This window comes from Acanthochromis polyacanthus, chromosome 8 (genome assembly GCF_021347895.1).
Source record: "Acanthochromis polyacanthus isolate Apoly-LR-REF ecotype Palm Island chromosome 8, KAUST_Apoly_ChrSc, whole genome shotgun sequence".
NCBI lineage: Eukaryota > Metazoa > Chordata > Actinopteri > Pomacentridae > Acanthochromis > Acanthochromis polyacanthus.
Genome location: NC_067120.1, coordinates 5,898,772 through 5,918,618, shown reverse-complemented (window position 1 = coordinate 5,918,618; position 19,847 = coordinate 5,898,772). Strand labels below are relative to the sequence as shown.

The 19,847-nt window shown below is 39.3% G+C and overlaps 1 protein-coding gene and 1 long non-coding RNA gene across 4 annotated transcripts in view; both read left to right on the top strand.

The window, feature by feature from the left end:
* Positions 1-15,954, top strand: part of slc1a2b (solute carrier family 1 member 2b) — a 30,153-nt gene extending 14,199 nt beyond the window's left edge. The window contains exons 1-11 of one of the 3 annotated variants that reach the window (XM_022189967.2): positions 971-1,284; positions 3,913-4,052; positions 5,750-5,902; positions 6,293-6,543; positions 6,823-6,970; positions 7,558-7,684; positions 7,899-8,132; positions 8,225-8,419; positions 9,255-9,389; positions 9,526-9,790; positions 11,634-15,954. In XM_022189967.2, the coding sequence (XP_022045659.1) occupies positions 1,247-1,284; positions 3,913-4,052; positions 5,750-5,902; positions 6,293-6,543; positions 6,823-6,970; positions 7,558-7,684; positions 7,899-8,132; positions 8,225-8,419; positions 9,255-9,389; positions 9,526-9,790; positions 11,634-11,705 (1,758 nt within the window). In that variant the 5' untranslated portion in view covers positions 971-1,246 and the 3' untranslated portion in view covers positions 11,706-15,954. Of the gene's footprint in view, positions 1-970; positions 1,285-3,912; positions 4,053-5,749; positions 5,903-6,292; positions 6,544-6,822; positions 6,971-7,557; positions 7,685-7,898; positions 8,133-8,224; positions 8,420-9,254; positions 9,390-9,525; positions 9,791-11,633 lie in introns of those variants that run through there. The other 2 variants (XM_051952792.1, XM_051952791.1) reach the window with 2 other exon arrangements.
* Positions 15,955-17,822: 1,868 nt separating this feature from the next.
* LOC127535263 (uncharacterized) lies at positions 17,823-18,922 on the top strand. Its single transcript, XR_007944098.1, has 2 exons — positions 17,823-18,453; positions 18,735-18,922. It is a non-coding gene; the product is annotated as an uncharacterized LOC127535263 (long non-coding RNA).
* Positions 18,923-19,847: the final 925 nt, after the last annotated feature.

The window sequence follows — 19,847 nt, the reverse complement described above, 5'->3', positions numbered from 1 at the left end:
TCTCTGTCCTGGTGCCTTGCTCTCATCACGAAAACTTTTTTTTTTTCCCCTGAGAGAGCCCTTTGAATGAGTATGACATGTTAAGGGATTTAAGATGAGTGATTTCTCATGACACAACCTTTACAGATGGACATGGCATTCCTCTGGCTTTTGTTGTGCGGTTGGTCATTTGTTTGAAGAGGAAATAGCTTTCCAACACATTTGCCTAATTAGAATAATGTGATACTGCTCAATACGATGTGAAGTCCCATGCTGCTGGGAGACTAGAGGGAAATCAGCGTGACACCATCCTCGCATGAATCACATAGGTCATTTGTGCTTTGGACTTCCAATGAATAGTGGGGATACGTAAATCTATATGTTGGATTGTATGTGTGTGACTTAAATCTGTTCATTCGTAGCTCATTTTTTATTACGTGTACATTCATGCACACACAGACACAGAGAGCGAAAATACCCCTCATGATATATGTTCACTTAATCACCAGTAGCCTCTTATCTACTGCCCATCAGGATGAGCTCAAACTGCAACATTATGGATGTTAAATCTTCCAGCCATCATTCCTTTGTCATTACTGCAAAAGGGCTACTTACAAAGCACTACTGTCTGCACTGTGCCATTAGCAGGCATCATCACGCTCATCCCCAGCAGCCTGGCCTCCCTCGCGCCATCCATGGTATCTGGATGAGGGTGGAAGCTTGCTTTCAAGGGGGGTGGTGGTGGTGGGGGATTACAGTGTCCAGGGAATGGAGGGACCCTGAGGGATTTGACTCTTAAGCTCACATGCTGACTCCTCCCCCCACTTCTGTTTTTTTTTTTTTTTAAATTTTTATTGTTATTTATTTACTTCCAGGAGTTGTTGGATGTGTGTCTGCATGTGTGGTTTGTGGCTACTTGTGGGTGTTGGTGGTGGTGAAGAGAGTCAGGGGGTGGGGGCTGAGGGGGGGGTTCTGCAGACATCAGGATGGGGCAATTCAGGTTGCCGTGGCTGTGACTGGGTCCCTCGCCTGGACTGTGTTGACTTGCTCCTCTCTGGATGCTTTTGGACGAGTTGGTGGACAGCTGAGAGCGGCTAGCTGTCAGCAGAGCTCTGCTGTTTCCGGCCACCGGTTGTACCTGGAACCTTATCCTGCTGACATCTGGCAACAATTTTTATTTTTTGGATGGAGCAGTTGTGATCCCTCTAATCCTTTCTTGTGCTGGTTCGCTCTTAAATACCAAAGGCTGGAGATTTGATACTGGTCAATGTATATAGCACTTACCTCAACTCCCCCAGAAATGAAGTAAGTACTGTGCATTTACAGTTTTACTGTCTTTATTCTTTAACTCATATTTTACAATGCATTTTTTATGCAAAACTCAAAAGTTCTGTTATAAAAGCGTGTGAGTGAGTGAGGAATTTAACCATCTTTCTGTACAGATTGTAAGCGACATGGGTAGGTGTAGTTTTGTTAAGACCTTCATTAATTCTTCATGGCTTTACGACCCTGTAATGAAATAATCTGACTAAGCCCTTGGCCAAGATTAACCGGTTTAAAGGATGATCTCATTAGAGGAGGAGAAACTGTGTGCGTCTGTGCATTTTTCTACATCGTCTGAATTATGACTTTCTACTCAACATTTTTTTTTTTTTTTTTGTCAAATCCGATTATGGTCAAATAAACTTTCTTTATGAGTCTCTATTATCATCTCAGTGACATTTTTTCTGCATTCACAGTTTCTAAAAGAAGCAGCCCAGACCCATTTAAGTCAATGGATGCTGCAAACTTTAAAGCTTAATATCTCTGAGTTATTAGCTGGGGCACAGAGAATTAATTTGAACCTCATGAAATGTTAATCAAAGCTAAAATTATGCACAAAAAGAGGAATTTTCCATTCAATAAAATCGCTCTATAACATAAAGAAAACACCTTTTCTCTGATGTGAAATCTATAGTTCTTTGCTCTGTGCTGTACATTTCCATATTAATCCATCACTGGGTCACACCAACCTGCTCCCTCATCTGTCTCTGACTTGGTGAGAGAAGTGCTAATGAGAGGATCATGACAGAATACTGCCTGCTTCCTCCCTTAGTGCTAAAAATAATGGAAGGGTGAAGAGAAAAAGGGGGGAAATTCAATTAACTGCACTCATCACTCTTATGGAATGGGATTACTTTTGCTGGTGCTAATTTTTTTCCAGCATTTTATTTCTGGGGTTTCTACAAATTCCTCCAGCTTTTATCTGAAGTTTGAAATAAACTCAGAAGGTCGAGAATAATGTGGCTGTAATTTGCCTTGTGTTTCACACTTCACTTTGAAATTAATAAGCGGAGATAGGACTGGTCCATCTGTGTGCCTGGAAGCCGACCAGGTGGTCTTCCTATGGCCAAGCTTTCAACGCTGCAATACACAAAGCTGGGGGAGGTGTGTGTAAGTGTGTGAGTGAGTGCGTGCGTGTTTGTTCATGTGGAATTGTCAGGGACTACTTACACAACAACACAATGAAGACCCCTTTGGTTGAGAGGAAGTTCTCTAAATGTGGCCTATTGATTTGAGCTTGCTGTCGTCGCCTTTGATCAAGTTTCAAAAAAAGCTTGACAGCCGACATGACTGATATCTCTGAAGTGTTGTGACTTCATCATGAGCTACATGGGGAGGAGGGTTTGAGGACAAAAACAGATGAACTTCACCATTCAAGCTTCCATTTGTGTGTTTTAGGCCATAAACCCCGGGGTGAGGTTAAAGGTCACAGTCACGTTGTTTCCTCTTTGCTGTTCTTTATAATCCGTCACAGCAAACACTTTCATGTGCTCATTGGGGGATGAATGACAGGGCAGACAAAAAAAAAGATGTCAAAACAAGCAATCTAACTTTATGTATTGTTCCCTGCAACTTGTTGCCGAGATGATGAATGCAAAGCTATGGCGCCTCCTTCTCTTCCTCTTCCTGAGTCCGTTTTCTCCGGCTGAGTTATTGAACACCTGCCTAACTGGCATGTGACAGACACAGCTGGCTCGCTTCTCACTAACAAATCTATTCACACCTCGATGGGACGGCAGGAAACTGCTCCACACTGCCTGTAATGGGAAATCACTTTTCATTCAATTAATTACGCTGCGCTTGCTCTTCCTGCTATTGTATGGAGTGATTCTAAAAGTAATTCCCATGTATTCACAACAGAGACAGACACACACAGAGAGATGATAAGAGGGTTTGTAAGTCTAAACTGCTTTTGTCTTTTTGCCATTTTCTTGTTTTAATTTTTGTCTCTCCATCTATTTGACTTAATCACCAGACAGTATTCTGGTGTCAGTGAACTTGGAATATGCATTTGAAATTTGTTACAGCTTCACTATTCTGTGCATTTTTTAAATTAAAATCCTGCTGAATATCTATATTGTAGCAGTTGCAACAGTCTTCTTTTTGTGCAAATACAGAGCAACTTCTTCACAAAAATCTGTAACAAATTCCGCTCTAAAGAGATCCCCGCGGTGAGCTTTTAATAAACGGACTGGAGATGCTTCATGTCTGAAGAATCACACCAAAGGGGCTGCAATTTTGCAAGCAGCAGCTTGTCGTCAGCTTCCATCTGTTGGATGCTATAGTAACCATGAACAGTGTTGGAGTGACAGCTTGGCGTCACTTGAATGCTTAACATTTTTCATTATGCAGTGTTTTCTTTTTAACTTATCACGGTTTTCAGAGACATTATGCACAGCTGAATGATCTGTTTTCTATGTAACGTCGCCCTAGAGTCAACAGAGCCTCCTTCTTTCTCACAGGGGTCGCACATGACACAGTATGACCGTGTGATGTGTGCCGATGAATAATGTGTTGTACGGCCAAGGGTGTGTTTTTGACTGGGGCTCGGCTGGATGGTGTTGCATTTAGTGAACAGCCCTCTCATTCGCTCTTTCCTCTCTGTCGCAGTGCCAACAGTATGCCTAAACAAGTGGAGGTGAGGATGCATGAGAGTCACCTGGAGCCCATTGAGGCCAGGCCTCAGTCGAAATGTGCCAAAATCTGCTCCAAAATGTTCAAGAACCTTCTGCTCACACTCACCGTCCTCGGTAAGTGACCTCATTATCACTTTTTTCTCTTTCATTGCTTTTTTTACCTCAAGGACCTGTTTAAAAAAAAAAAGAAAAGAAAAGAAAGCACAACATGCTAAAGATAGATGCCGACTACCACTGAGCTTCTGTTAACTCAGAGCTCAATTATGCAGCTTCCTTGTATCGTGAAGAGGAGATGCCATCTGTGCTCAGTGTACCAGACAGTAAGATGACTGGGTGTTCTGACCTTCCCCAGCTCTGTGCCACCTGTTGCTATCAAACGCTCTGTGGCAGCACTGGACACCCAAACAGCCTCTGGTGATGCATGAAAAATACTGCGTGGTATTATAGCAGTGCCTCATTGCGCTGTAGGGGGTGAGATTTAATGAAAAAACAGAAGGGAAAGGGAACAGAGGTAGTGATGCAATTTCTGGTTAGGTCTTAATTAGATTTGTTTCACCAGCAGATACATTTTTCTTTTATACTTAGCTGTGGCTGACAGCTTTGTGGCCCCTCTGCAGCACTTTGCAAGGACAGTCTATAAGCTTATATAAATGCATACATGTGTGCACATTTAACTCATTTAATCTTTATCTGCATTAATGTTTGCATGTTTTATGTGCACATCTCACACCACTTTGCAGTGCTCTTGAAAGAAGTCAGCCAGCATGATCATTGATCATCTGTCACTTGGCAGATAAGAGTCTGAATGGGGAACTTGCAAATGGGCCAAAGAGAGGCACAGGAAGTTAAGTGGCATCCAAAACCATTGGGTGTGCAGAATCCACAGGATGCTGCTAGAACCACGAGGATAGATTAAAACACAGCGGACAACTTACAATGTTTTTTTTTTTTTTTTTTTTTTTTTTTTAAAGCTGGAGGGCTTTTGATTCCAGTGTGTGTTATTAACCAACATGTCAGGCCTGTATTATCTTTGGCAGAGGAAGTGCAGCCCCGGGGGGATGTTGGGGTTTTGTCTGGGCTAAGACAGACAGACAGAGGCCAACCACCGGGCAGAGGGGGGTTAGAGCACACAGAGGTCAACTTTACTCTCAGTGTGTGGCAGGAAAAGAACTGGTAGTTAGAAGAAGACATTATGTCTCTGAATGTCTCCGAGGATTTCGTTCGAGAAGAGCTGGTCTTTAAAATGTCACTCTTCCTCAGCCTTCTCGGTGGACAGAGGTTAAGAGATAGATAAGGAAGCAAAAAAAATTGCTCAGAGAGGTACAAAGTGAGCTTGAGATGATTTTTATTGAATCCTAGCCTTTTTTACTTTCCCTGCCACAAAGTGAAAAAAAAAAAATCCTGGAAAGTGTTTCGGGTTTGCGGAAATTACAGATGCTTCACCAGGGAATCTGACATGCTGCCTCCTCCCCCCCTGCTTCAAAGGCATCTGATCTTAATCCTCCATGAGCTTTACGCTCTCTTAGCAAGTTACCGTTTTATCTGCACAGCCCACTGTCCTCCCAAAGCATATTTCAGACAGGCTCTCATACAGCTCCAATCTGCTGAGTTGATAAGACGATGGGGCAGTCATTAGGACGTCTTTAAGGGCAAATCAACAGAGCGTCAATTGTTGGTTTAAATTAATTTCAGTTGTACAGAATACAGTCCTAAGACACATGCTTAAAAAGTGTTATTCACAGGTAATATATTTTCTTTATTTAATTCCAGATTCACCTTTTCACTCATTCCCGCTTCTTCTTGCACTCCAGGTGTGATCTTGGGAGCTGTAGCAGGGATGTTGCTTCGTGTTGCCTCCCCGATCCACCCAGATATTGTCATGGTGATTGCTTTTCCCGGAGACATCCTGATGAGGATGCTGAAGATGTTGATCCTGCCTCTCATCATCTCCAGTTTAATCACAGGTGCAGTGTGACCAATCACAATGAAATGCATTTAGAATATTGGACATTTTCAATAAATTGCTGGTTTCTTTTTTGTCTTTTTTTAGGTTTACCCACTTGAATATAGATGAGTTTGATTACAAAAGCAAATCAGTTCTTCATCTAAAAAAGCAAATCAGTTCTTCATCTACACCTTTCTCTGCAGTAATGCCCCTCAAAAAATGAAGAAGATAAAAAAAAAAAGACTTGTTGTTGTAATTCTGTTTCTGAAATCATAATTGACATGATCAATTATCCCCTAATGGTCTTTGCATCCAGCCCTCATGCCCCAACAGTGTTGAGTCAACATTTCCATTCAATAAGACCAAATATTTATCCGGTAAACATCATCTTGCTTGTTTTGGGGTGCAGGTCTGGCCGGTCTGGACGCCAAATCTAGCGGTCGCCTGGGCACCAGAGCTATGGTCTACTACATGTCCACCACTGTTATTGCTGCTATCCTGGGAGTCATCCTGGTGTTAGTTATCCACCCCGGCAACCCCAAACTGAAGGAGAATCTGGGCGAGGGCGAGAAAAATGATGACGTGTCCAGCTTGGATGCCTTCTTTGATCTGATCAGGAACCTGTTCCCAGAGAACCTGGTGCAGGCTTGTTTCCAGCAGGTCTGTTTGTGGTATTACTTTCTCAGATGAGTGGCAACATCTATCTAATCTTTATCTGTCTGGACAAAAGAACTGAAAACTAGTGTACTAATAAGAAGACAAAATGAACGTTTTTGAGAGATTATAACTTGTACTGGCTTGTCTTTGGATTTATTAGCAGAGAAATACAAGATGCACCAAAAAAAGGAAGCACATGTGAAATAACAATGTGTCATAAGCACTTTTATAGCTCGTCAGTCAACTGGCTTAATATCCATAGCTTTTACTGTCTTACTTCAGATTCAAACGGTCACAAAGAAGGTGGAGGTGATCGTTGAGGAGGACGTCAATGCCACCGCTGTGGAGGGCCTGGTGGCTAACCTCACCAAGGAACCTCAGTTCATAATCAAAAAGTCACTGCAGTTCAAAAGTGGCATGAATGTTTTGGGTACGTAGCACTTATTTCACCTGTATTTCCTTTGCGTGTTTACCTTCTAAATTTTGCATTTTACCATGCAAACTGATGCTAATTAGCACAGAAATGCACAAGTGTAACTGTTGCAAAATAAAATGTTTTGTGTTAGTTTGTGAGACATTTCCCTCAAAAACACAATAGAAAAAGGAAGTAGCAAGAATTTATCTAACTGGTCCCATTAAGATATGATACGATACGATACGATACGATACGATACGATACGATACGATACGATAATGTTTTATTAATCCCATGGTGGGGAAATTTGCATTGTTCCAGCAGCAAAGATAGTGCCAATGTTTAGGAAATGTAATACAAAACAAATGTGTCTATAATGCAAATAAAATCTCAACTAAATGTCACGGAAAACTGCTGCTAAGTCATTGTAGCCATGATGCTGGCAGAGCTACAAATAAAAGTGTTTCCAGTGGCAAATATCAATAAAAATAAATAAAAATCACCCTAATGTTTTTAACTAACAAACCTTGAATCTCCGACTAATAATTTCCTGATACTGGAATCACCTCAGATTTTGATATATCTCTGCTTTTCTGTTGCAGGTTTGATTGGTTTCTTTATTGCATTTGGCATCTGCATGGGCAAGATGGGAGAGAAAGCCAAACTCATGATTGATTTCTTCAACATCCTCAATGAGATTGTGATGAAGCTTGTCATCATGATCATGTGGTTAGTATCAGTAGGATTCTCACGGACCTCTTGAATCTCATTTGGAATCAGAAATCCCTTTTTTTCTATTATAATTTCTAATTAAGTCAATGTAACATGTTAAAACCTTATACTGATGTTCAACAAAATTTATCAGCGTTTCTTGACAGTTTCTTTTCTTTCTGTATATAAAGCTACATTTAAAGTAACAAAATGTGTTTTCTTGTCTCGCCAGGTACTCTCCCTTCGGTATCGCCTGTTTGATTTGTGGCAAGATCATCTCCATCAAGGACTTGGAGGTGGTGGCCAGGCAGCTGGGCATGTACATGATCACTGTGATTATTGGCCTCATCATCCACGGAGCAATCTTCCTGCCCAGCATTTACTTTGTTATCGTCAGGAAAAACCCCTTCACCTTCTTCCTGGGGATCTTCCAGGCCTGGATCACTGCTCTGGGGACAGCCTCCAGGTTGCCATCAAAACTGACAGATGTGTCTTAGTATTAATCTAAATAATTACACATGTATAATCTATGCTCCTCTTTCTGATTTCCCCATTTAGTGCTGGTACACTGCCTGTCACCTTCCGTTGTCTGGAGGAGAACTTGGGTATTGACAAAAGAGTCACTCGTTTTGTGCTCCCAGTCGGTGCCACCATCAACATGGATGGAACTGCTCTGTATGAGGCTGTGGCTGCCATCTTCATTGCCCAGATGAACGGCATCTACCTTGACCCTGGTCAGATTGTCACAGTCAGGTCAGAGTAACACCTGTGATTTGTACATGGAACGTATTCAATTGCACAGTTAAAAGTAAGGAGTTTTTAAATTGAAACATACCATAACTGCAGTTCAGTTAAGTACAAAATGTCCAAATGAGTGGTTGAGCAACCCCTGGATGAAAACAGGTTTCTCAAATGGATTCCATTTAAGACTGTGGCTAGAGAAAATCTATTCTCAGTCATAACAGCAGGAGCTGTAACTGCCACTATTTAAGTAAGGTTTAAATGGAGTCCTACAAAAGTGGCTCAGCAAACTCAGTTAGCTCTTAATAAATGAGGACAAACTCAGCAGGTTTTTAACAGCAAGCAGAAAAACCTGCACGGCTCAGAGCAGCTTATTTAGAGGAGGAATTTACAGCGCAACAAATAAACCACCAGGAGGAAGCAAGGAACAACATGGCCCAGTGCCGTGTCTCGCGTTAGGCAGGAAGACAAACACCAGCCACTTGCTCTTTTTGTCAGTCTGTAACAATCATCCTCAAATGCTCTTCCTGTGATAGATTGAGTTGAGGATGGATGACCTTCACTCTGACATTTTTATGGAATATAAATCCATGAACTCTCAAATTAAATATCCCATCTCTCACATTTAAACCTCTCCTTGTGAACGATGGAGGACCCAGTCCGGTGCTCTCCAGCCCTTGCTCTTCACACAAGCACCATAGAGAGTGAATGCCTTCATCGGTCGCTATGAGATGCAGCAATGTCGTGTTCACTGGTGTCTGAAGGGTCGTGGCGGAGTGGATTTTGGAGGTTAGATGGAAATTTGAAGAATGTGATTAAAGTGGTGCTTTCCTGTGTTTTCATCCAGTCTGACAGCCACCTTGGCCAGTGTTGGGGCAGCCAGTATTCCCAGTGCTGGTCTGGTGACTATGCTGCTGATCCTGACCGCTGTCGGCCTGCCAACCCAAGACATCAGTCTGCTGGTTGCTGTCGACTGGCTGCTGTGAGTTTGACAAGAGAAAAATGATCCTTCCGTTTACTTCTGCATAAGGGTCTCTGTGTGTCGTGCATCTGAAAATCTGTCCTAGTGTTTTTTTCCCATTGAATAAACTTCTTCTGATCCTGGCTTCTCTCCTCAGGGATCGATTCAGGACCTCAGTGAATGTGGTGGGTGACTCCTACGGTGCAGGCATCGTGTACCACATGTCCAAGGCGGAGCTGGAAGAGCTGGACGCTCACATGGCTAAATCTGACGACATTGAAATGATGACGAAGACCCAATCTTATTACGATGACATGAAGAACCACCACGAAAACAATTCCAACCAGTGCGTCTTAACTGCTACTGCTACCACCACTGCCACCACCACTGCTAACAATTCTGTCGTAGTAGATGAATGCAAGGTACAATTAATGCTTACGGACATAGAGACCTGTATATAACGCTTCTCTGTTCTGGCATGCTCATCCTGCACCTTTGCTCGACTCTGTCTGCTTGACTTTTTGTTTCACGGTAATGCAAATACACCCAGTGTTATTTTTATGTCAGTAGCGACACTCAAGAGAATGACCGATGCATGTGTACATATGTATTAATTCCTCTGGAATAGCAGCTTTTGTGTTAAGAGCATCTCAAAATTTAAAGCTCAGCTCAAAGCAGTGTTCCACTTGAGTGCATACAAATGAAGGATAAATGAGCTCTCCCTCTACCTCTATGGTTAGCCTAATCTGATGAATGCAACCTGTTGAGGATTGGCTCCATTTCAAAAGGCAGAGCCAGATAATCCTCATTATGACCCTGAGGAATTATTTAACAGCCCCTCATCTATTGAAAGTTCACAATGCGTTCATTTTCAAAATAATGTCTTCTGAAAATATTGTTTCAATTCACATGTTTCTACAGTTTTGTTCAGCTTAATGCAGAGTGTTATTTATTGAGCTTTGTCTTAAAACTAATTTTAATATTTTATCAGGTTTGTTTAAAGTGTCACCATTTGCTGCTGTAGGATTTAAGATACAGAGAGTTAGAGCTAATTAGTGGTTCACATATTCCCTACATACACCCATCGACCACGCTGTTCATGAGTCGTTCCCAGTTTGACACCGTCTGTTTCTTCCAGAAGCGTGTTGTGAAATGAAGAGCTGCAAAGTAGCTCCCATAATGTAAAACATAAACCACTTTGAATTCCACTGCTGAACGTATTCCAGGCTTTTAGAATAATATATGAGAGTTCAGGGTGTGTGTTCTCTGACACACGCGCTCACACAAGGGTGGAAAAGGTCCACTGATGAGCCTATTCATTTATTAAAGGATGAAGGGTGTTGCCTAGCAACGCTGGTAACCTGTCACACCAGCAATCTGTCCATAGTGAAAAGTTAGATCCTCCTTTCTCAGTCTCCATTTATTAATGGACATTTACATATAAATGTGACACAAAAGTGGCTATTTCCAGTCTCCACCATGGCAGTTTTTTTCTTCTGTTTTGTTTTGCCTGTAAACACTGTGACGCACGTTTCTAACCCCGTTTAAAAACCACTGTAGAGAGCTTGCAAAGTAGATGAAAACCGTAACAGTGCATTCATTCTGTAGTGTTTATATCTTGTTTCATGTAATGTGTATATTTTGTAATCATAATTTATTCATTTGCATTTATTTATTTTTTTTACTGCCTGTTGAGTCTGTGATTATCGTAATTTGTGGTCTGTTCTCAGGTCAGTAAAGGAAACTCCACTGTTAGGACTCCCACAAGCATGATCACCAGTGGTTGTCCAGGAGTTGCAGTATTCTTCCATAGTTTTTTACATGCTGCAAAATAGCAAATCTACCTCAGAGGCTGTGTTTTGAATTGCCAAAGAACCATAAATTTTGAGAATGTTGAATTCTGGCTTTAAAGTTAAATGCATGTATCTTTTACAATGCTAGTAATGTTTACAGTCATGTGTACTATCTAAAACATTTACCTCAACATGTGGCTTTAAAAAAAAAAGATGTAGCAAGATAGATTTGCTTTTCTGATGGCACTGGAATAAATTGTGATCAGTCATGTCATATAAGCTTTCCAAACCTGTTCGACCAATCACATTGCTTGACTAATACTTGATCATGATATCTCGTAAATGGCAGTATTGAATCATTACTGGAATCTTTTAATGAGCTAGTTTATCCAAAGTTTGATAAGAAATGTGTGTTTTTGTTTAAACTGTGCCTTGGACCCACTGTTTAGATCTCCCTGCTAACTGCTTCCAGGTAACCTCAGCCACTAACGGCTCTGCTGCGGAGTGCACGCTTGTTGAGGAGGAACCATGGAAACATGAATAATGGCAGCACAGAGATCCCCTGCTCCTGGGCTCCACAAGCTTTCCTATCTGGTGATATATATATATAAAAAGAGGAGTGAATGAAAAGTCACACAAACAGAACTACTAATTGTTTTTATGTAGCTTAGTTTTCTTTTTTAATTAGTCCCTTTAAAAAAGGTTTTTGTAACTGTCTATATGACTGATATATGTATATATATATACATATACATATATATATATATATATACATATATATATATATATAAAATACTAATTCACTTAACCGTGAAATGATAATATAGGTATACCAAACCTGATAGAGCGCAATTATGTCCTGTATAGCAGATACTTGCACAACATACTTCAAGGCTTGGGGAGGGAAGGAAGAGAGAAATAAATATATGTTAGATAGGCTGTTTTTAGCAATACATCTTGGTTCTATGTTTATATGAAGAGAGAAGTGGCAGTATAACATGGGGATGCACTGGCACCAACTTCCAACAGACACGTGAAAATTAGAGCATTGTGACAACAAATGTAATGTACTCAACATCCTTGCTTTGCATCCTTGTTGTTAACATCAGAATATGTGCATGAGGCCGCTGCTTTTTCCTTATCCATATCTTACCTATCAGAGTCCTTAAAGTGCATCTGGATGCAATTATATTTGCCTAATATTACCTATAATCCCTGAGGACAAGCAAATGGCTGAAAAGAGTCGGGGAGAGTGAACAGGAAAACAACGCTGAGCCTCATAACTTACAAGCACTATCAATAAGTGGAATTATAAAGCACAAATCCTATCACGGAGCCTGTTTTTATCCCCATTTTTTGTGTACTGTTTAGAAAAGGGACTTCTTTGTGTCACCTGCTGAGTGAGATTTGAAACTAATTTGTGTGTGTGATACAGTGAGACAGCTGAGGTTAAAAACATGAACAAGTCAATTATGCGTAGGGACCAAACGGGCAGAAAATCAATCAACTGACAGAGGCCTTCCAACTGCCTCCATGACGAAACATAAGTTTTCTTAAGTTGTCCATTGATGTCATTTTAAGCCGACTGGCACAGCAGTTTGAGGTTAATACGTTTGCCGATGGAGCCTCAAAACCTAAAGCTAAGAAAACCACTGCCCTAAATACATAACTTTATACAGTACTTTCCTTTTATGTCCTCCAGAAAACTACCCTTTTGATGCCAATGAAATTAAAATTAAATGAATTTCAAAATAAAATAAATTTTAAAAAAATGATATAACTGAGCACAAATAAATGATTTTATAGAGCACAAATGAAGTGAAAGAGCACAAATGAAGCCAAAATGCTAGTGAGGTTAAATTATAAGTGAGTGGCATAATCAAAGTCATGCATATTATCCTTCCATGTTGACTGCATTCCAAGTTTAAAAAAGGCATTTTTAGAACTCAATATGTGAAAGATACTCAGGCTTGTATGTTTACTCTTCACAGGGAACAAAAATAATGTAGTAATCCCTAAAATGTTTACTTGCTCTTTAGAGCTGCTCACCTCAAACAAATGGCCTCTTAACAGCACAACTTCTGAAAGCTTTGACTCTAAAAAAAAAAAACGTTGACAGAGAAAGTAATATTGTAATGGGATGGAGAGGGAGGTTTCCCAGCACAATCAGAAAGCACACACACGTTTCCGACTACATTCCAGCGGCTGAATGATCCTGTGAACCAGTGTACTGTCTAAGGAGCAGTTATTATTAAACACTGGCAGAGCACAGAAGGCGAACCAGCAGAAACATAAAAAAAGAAAGAAAGAAACCAAGAGAGAAGCAGAGCAGCTCTCAGCTGTCAGATAGATTCTTGGCTCGCACAAACAGAGACAGATCATTGATATAACACTCTTCGGGGAGGCTTGCCAGCTTCTTGTTTAGCCAGACCTATAAAGGTAAACAATATATTTTCTTCTGCCACCAGAGCTCAAGACTGTTTCTACAAACCCTAGATGCTGCAGCTGTATGTCCATATTAGTGAGAAGGCGCTTTTTTTGTTTCATAGGAAGCTCAGATCAGAACAATGGACATACACCGTAACATGCATTATGCCAGAATGTTGCCAACCATCAGGTAATAGAAATATAATCCTCTCATAGAACCAAATGACTTAAAAAAAAAAGTGGCAAACACACAAACATAGCAGGACTACTGGCTGTTAATCTTTTTTAGCCTGTGTGAGTGAGACTTCTGTGATGTGGATTTGATTTCTGTCGTCATCACTGTATCCTTCTCTCTCTGCTCTCTTGTTTCTTTTGTGCTTAATGACAACCATGCCTTGAAGGTGTTCAACTTCGAAACAAATTAAAGTAACAGTAGGAACGTTAACGCAACAGGTAGTGCAGCACTCTGTCCTGTAGTTCCTCGAGCACTTTTTTTGGGGGGTTTCCAAGCTCGATTAACACAAGTGTGCTTTGATACACCGTAGCGCACACTTGGTGTTGTGCTCGACACACTGCATAGACTGACGCATTCAGACACATCTGTGTTGGTTTTTTTTTCTAGACACACACATACAAACAGATGCAAAAAGAGTCTTAAACCTGAAAGGTCACTACATTTATATAATTGTAATCAGCGAGCTGCAGAGCACAACACTGACACCCTAACAGGCTTTTTGAGGCCTCATCTTTTGACCTTGTGATCTTCAGGAAATAAAGAAAATAATAATAAAAAAACCATGTCTCCAGTAAGGAGACAATGCAGACCATAGTGTCACCAATGGGGATTGAGTGTTGAACCACTATTATGTTCAAACTCACAGTTTTAGAAGCATGAATAAAATAAAAATGATAATTATTTTTTGCACCACTATCTTAAAAGCATGATATATTGAAGTGCCTCCTTGCACTTTGTGTATATATTGTAGGTAACAGATGTTTTTTTGTTTTGTTTTGTTCCTTTATTGTTTCTTTTGGGGGGCATTGAAATGTTATATAGGAATATAGTTTCATTGCTGTGACATTTTTAATGTAATCCTCTAGAGAGAGAGAAAAAAATCATCTATGTCCTGAGTAAAATTAGATTAGATGAAATGTATAGAGAGGAAATCGTGTAATAAATTGCTTGTTTTTTTATTCTCTAATAGCTGTTAACTAGTTGGTTTACTTACCTGTCACACACCAATATATAAATATCTTTTTTTGTATCTAATGTAAGCGTTTTGAATGTTTGTTCCATGAAGATATAAGCAGTGTGAATTCATTTTCATTGTACATACATAAATATATAATTGTTCTGTTCAGTGGCAATGCAGAATTTTCCGGATATTGCAGTGATCCTGAAAAAAACACTGTTTGCATGAAGACAAGAAAGAAAGAGAGTGAGAAAGAACAAGATTTTTTTTAAAAAAAAGAGCAAGGGGAAGTTTCTGGTTTCATAAAAGGGGCCAATATGAGTCATTGGGGTGGAAATTACTGTGATAAAGGTTCGAGAATAGAAAGACAAATGGAGGAAAAGATCAAATTTGCCCTGTATGTAGGATAGAGCGAAGAATCAAACACAGCCTAGTAGTTGATTTGAGAGGAAGAACAAACATCAATCGTATTCAGTATTACAGTATAGAGCAACTTTCCTCAGGTGAGCCATCTGAAACATTTTGTCTTATCAAAGGAAAAAAGAAAAGATTCTAGTCTCAGGCGTCTTTGTTTACCTGTTGCATTTCAAGTTGCAACACGTGGACATCTAGATCTTTTAGATTCTCTGTTAGCCTTCCTACGTACCACATCTTCACACATTCGACCTCTGTTGTGCCATCGCCATCCAAGAGGTTTATAAAAATCCCACTTGGTAAAACTGCCTTTACTCCACTTGCCTTTTTGCTGTCTACACAAACAATATGCACACACAAACACCTGGAACCTGCTCAGCTAAATGGTACATGGAAACCGATCGACACAGAGCCAGTATATATCTTCAAGCTTGTCCTTTTCTACTGAAATGTGTCTTTTTGAAGAAGCTCCTAAACAGAGCTGATAACCTGTCTCACTCCTGCCTACAATGTGCTTTCCACATCTTACTTTTCTAGGCCTTCCCTCTTTGTAAAGCTGTTGTAATCTTGATGTAAAGGCAGAGAGTATGTGTGGGGAGGGGGGAATACACTATCGAGAAAAAAATGTTTAAAAGAAAAAAACATGAATTCTTTCCTCGGTCTATGGTATACATAAAAATCTGTTTCTACATATCAATAAGTGGTGTACCTTTGGTGTACATATACAAATATAACTAATAAATGTTTATTCATAACTAATCTTTGGCTTCTGTTTGTATTTTTTTTTTTTGCATCCTGCTCACATGCAGAATCACGTTTTAATGTTTTTTTCTGTATTTCAGTTGCTCTGACACCCAGAAAGTCTAGACAATTTAAATTCAGAAGAACACAAACTCTAACAGAAAACTTTGCTGATATGTTTGTTTTGTTTACAGATGTTAGGTTAAAGGGGTTTCATTCATGATGTATAACCAATCAAATCACTCCAGAAGACAGAGCAACCACAGGTAGATACAGGTTCAGAGCCAAAGTAGTGCCATTTTTAAATGTATTTATTACCGTAAATCAGTAAAAACTAAAATACTGATAATCAGTAAATCAGTCAGCCCACAAATTATTACAATTCTACAATGTATGTCTCTTTCCTTTGACTTGTTATTTGGTGAATATACAATGTATATGATGGTGTTTTTTCATACCAAAGGCTGTACTATGATGTTTTCTCAGAGACATACTACTTTGTTTATTCGGACGTTGGGATGACATCTTTGTCCATTTTCAGACGACATACTAAATTATGACATTTTTTGTCCATTTTTGGACGACATACTCTATGACATAGTGAAAAACACTATAGAGCAGTTTTCTTTGAAAAAAAAATCATCATGAATTTTGTCCAAAAAAAACGCTATGACGAAAAAAATGCCGTTTTTTCAACATGTTGTGAAAACATGCCATATGATGAAATAATGTAAAGTAGACCGTAAAAAAACAATATAGAGCAGTTTTCTTTGAAAAAAAAATCATCATGAATTTTGTCCAAAAAAAATGCCATAGTATAGTATGACAAAAAGAAATGCCATTTTTTCAACATGTCGTAAAAACAGGCCGTATGATGAAATAATGTAAAGTACGGTGTGAAAAACACTTTTGAGCAGTTTTCTTTGAAAAAAAAACATCATGAATTTTGTCCAAAAAAAACCCATGACGAAAAAAAATGCCATTTTTTCAACATGTCATAAAAACAGGCCATATGATGAAATAATGTAAAGTACGGCGTGAAAAACACTATAGAGCAGTTTTCTTTGAAAAAAAAAATCATCATGAATTTTGTCCAAAAAAAAAACCCATGACGAAAAAAAATGCCATTTTTTCAACATGTCGCTAAAACATGCCATATGATGACATAATGTAAAGTACAGCGTGAAAAACACTATAGAGCAGTTTTCTTTGAAAAAAAAATCATCATTTGTCCAAAAAAAACGCTATGACGAAAAAAATGCCATTTTTTCAACATGTTGTGAAAACATGCCATATGATGAAATAATGTAAAGTAGACCGTAAAAAACAATATAGAGCAGTTTTCTTTGAAAAAAAAATCATCATGAATTTTGTCCAAAAAAATGCCATAGTATAGTATGACGAAAAAATGCCATTTTTTCAACATGTCGCTAAAACATGCCATATGATGAAATAATGTAAAGTACGGCGTGAAAAACACTATAGAGCAGTTTTCTTTGAAAAAAAAATCATCATGAATTTTGTCCAAAAAAAAACGCCATAGTATAGTATGACGAAAAAAATGCCATTTTTTCAACATGTCGTAAAAACAGGCCATATGATGAAATAATGTAAAGTACGGTGTTTTATATCACAGGAAGTAGCAAAATCCGAGCTTCATTTTTAATTTTTTTTAATGCGCCCATTCACACACACACAATCACACACTGGTGGCGGAAAATCCGGGCTTCATTTTCTCGGCATTGAAACCAACGGGTGACGTCACGGTTAGTTCACGCCTGCTCGCTGCCTGGCTGAACCACGTGACTGCTTCAGAAAGTGGTTCAGATTTTGCAGCGTGGTCTGATAGCAGAATAAACTCCTCAGGGTCCGTTCAAAATGTGAGTTTTGATAGAGAGTTGTGGTCAGTCGAGAGTTTGGATAGTTTGGATAGAGTTTTGATAATCTGGATACTAGAGTTTGGATAGTGTTTATATATTTTGAATATAGTTTGGAGAGTTTAGAGAGACAGAGATAGGTTGGAGATTTAGGAGAGTGAGGAGAGAAAGATAGGTGTATCAACCTTATTTTGCAGCTTCGCCAGGGCGGCGCCATATTACAGCATTTTGTCCTTTGAGTTCCGCTTCAGACCGGAAGTGCAGTTGTCAACAAAAGGAACGAGCGGTGTAAGCTAACCAGATAGCGATTTTATTTCATCAAGATGTCGAGGCTGCCGTAATAACTGGGCCAAGAGGAGAGAGTTTTTGAAACAAACCTGTTTTGAACATCATGTGGAGAGATCGGAGTGTTGTGGGGCACCATATAATCTACATCGTCCGCCCAAAGATGAGGAGCACATACGGCAGTGGCTGAAAGCGCTAAACCTTAAGTGCCCACTGAAGCGCCCTTGTGTACAGTATGTTCTTTTCATTTTGTGGACAGAGCCGACAGAGGAGCACCCTTACCCCGAAAAATGGCTCAGCTATGATGCTCCAGTACAGAAGCCACGGCGGGTTTTGAAGAGGCTGTCAGATAGGGGTGAGTGAGATATTGTTTTGCATTTCTAAAATTACATTTTAAATTTTATTAAGATGGTGGTTTTGAACACTATGATCAGTCTTAATGTAGCTTACATTATTTCTGGATATTTGTAACCCTTAAAGTTTGCAGCGTTGGTCAGTCTCAGTATTTTTAATTCTTGCGAGTCTGTACTACTTGTCATTATGGTGGACCTTAGCAACACTCACATGACCCGTGGATGTTCTGGTTGAAGTTTAATTCCTAATAAAAAAAAATTCGTTGTGTTTTTTGTAACTTAGATATGACAGTCGGCATCAAGGATGCAGAGGAGCAGGATGACCACATTCACATGCCTCCACGTTGTGATGTGGAAACTCAGTGGGAGGATCTGTCTGTCTCTGAACACAGCTATGCTGCAAGATCATCACTCCATCTGAAGCCTCTGACATCTTTACAATATAATTGTAATAAATCTTAAAATTTCTGACCTGTTTGTAAATTGTTTTTTATTAACAAATGTTATCAGTGTGTTTATGTTACAAATACTTATTTTTTAAAACACTTACTGCTGAAATGACTGAGTGTGGCCTTAAGTGTAGACATCAACACAGAATTTGGTTTAAAAAAGTAATGGAATTTATTTATGAAGTGAAAGATTGAGATAAAGGAAAAAGTGCATTTTTGTAGGAGGAAAAGAGAGTTTATGTAGGATGCTGGCTGGATTGAAGCAGAGGTGGGTTTGGCAAGCAGGCAGGCAGGCAGGCAGGTATGCAGTTGTCCTATCAATCGCTTTGAGCCAAGGTTCCTCTGAGTCCCCACATTCCAGAGCCGTTGTTCATCCGTGCAGGATATGCCAGTTACCCCACTGGACTCAGCATTTTCAACCTGTCATCAGAAATGATTATTTGATTAGTTTATATTTCTGATGTAAAAGAAGACAATTTGAACTTTAACAGTTGTCTTCGATGAAAACTATTGCATTCTTTAATATTATATGGGGTGCCGTCTGTAAAGCAGTTCATTTTGTCACATTTAGCTTCAAACCATGTACAAACAAGTGGTGTGATTTTTTTTCTCTGGTGACCTTTTACAACATTTACTGCAATATCTCTCATCTTAGAAATATCTTAAATAGTTTAATGTAAGTATTAAATGTCAGACATAAATGATAAATATAAATGTGCAATATGACATTAACATTTATATTTAGCATTTATATTTATGGAGCCAACCAGGAAGTGGAAAGTTTCCCGTGTGGGAACATTTTGATTTTTTTAACTCCTAATAAGGTAAGTAAATCTAACATTATTACAGACACATTAGGTTTGCTTATCAAGAACTGTGTTTTTCACCGTTTCTTATTTTATTCAAAGGTGAGGTGTTTATTGTGTGTCAAAAAAGGAATCGTTTAA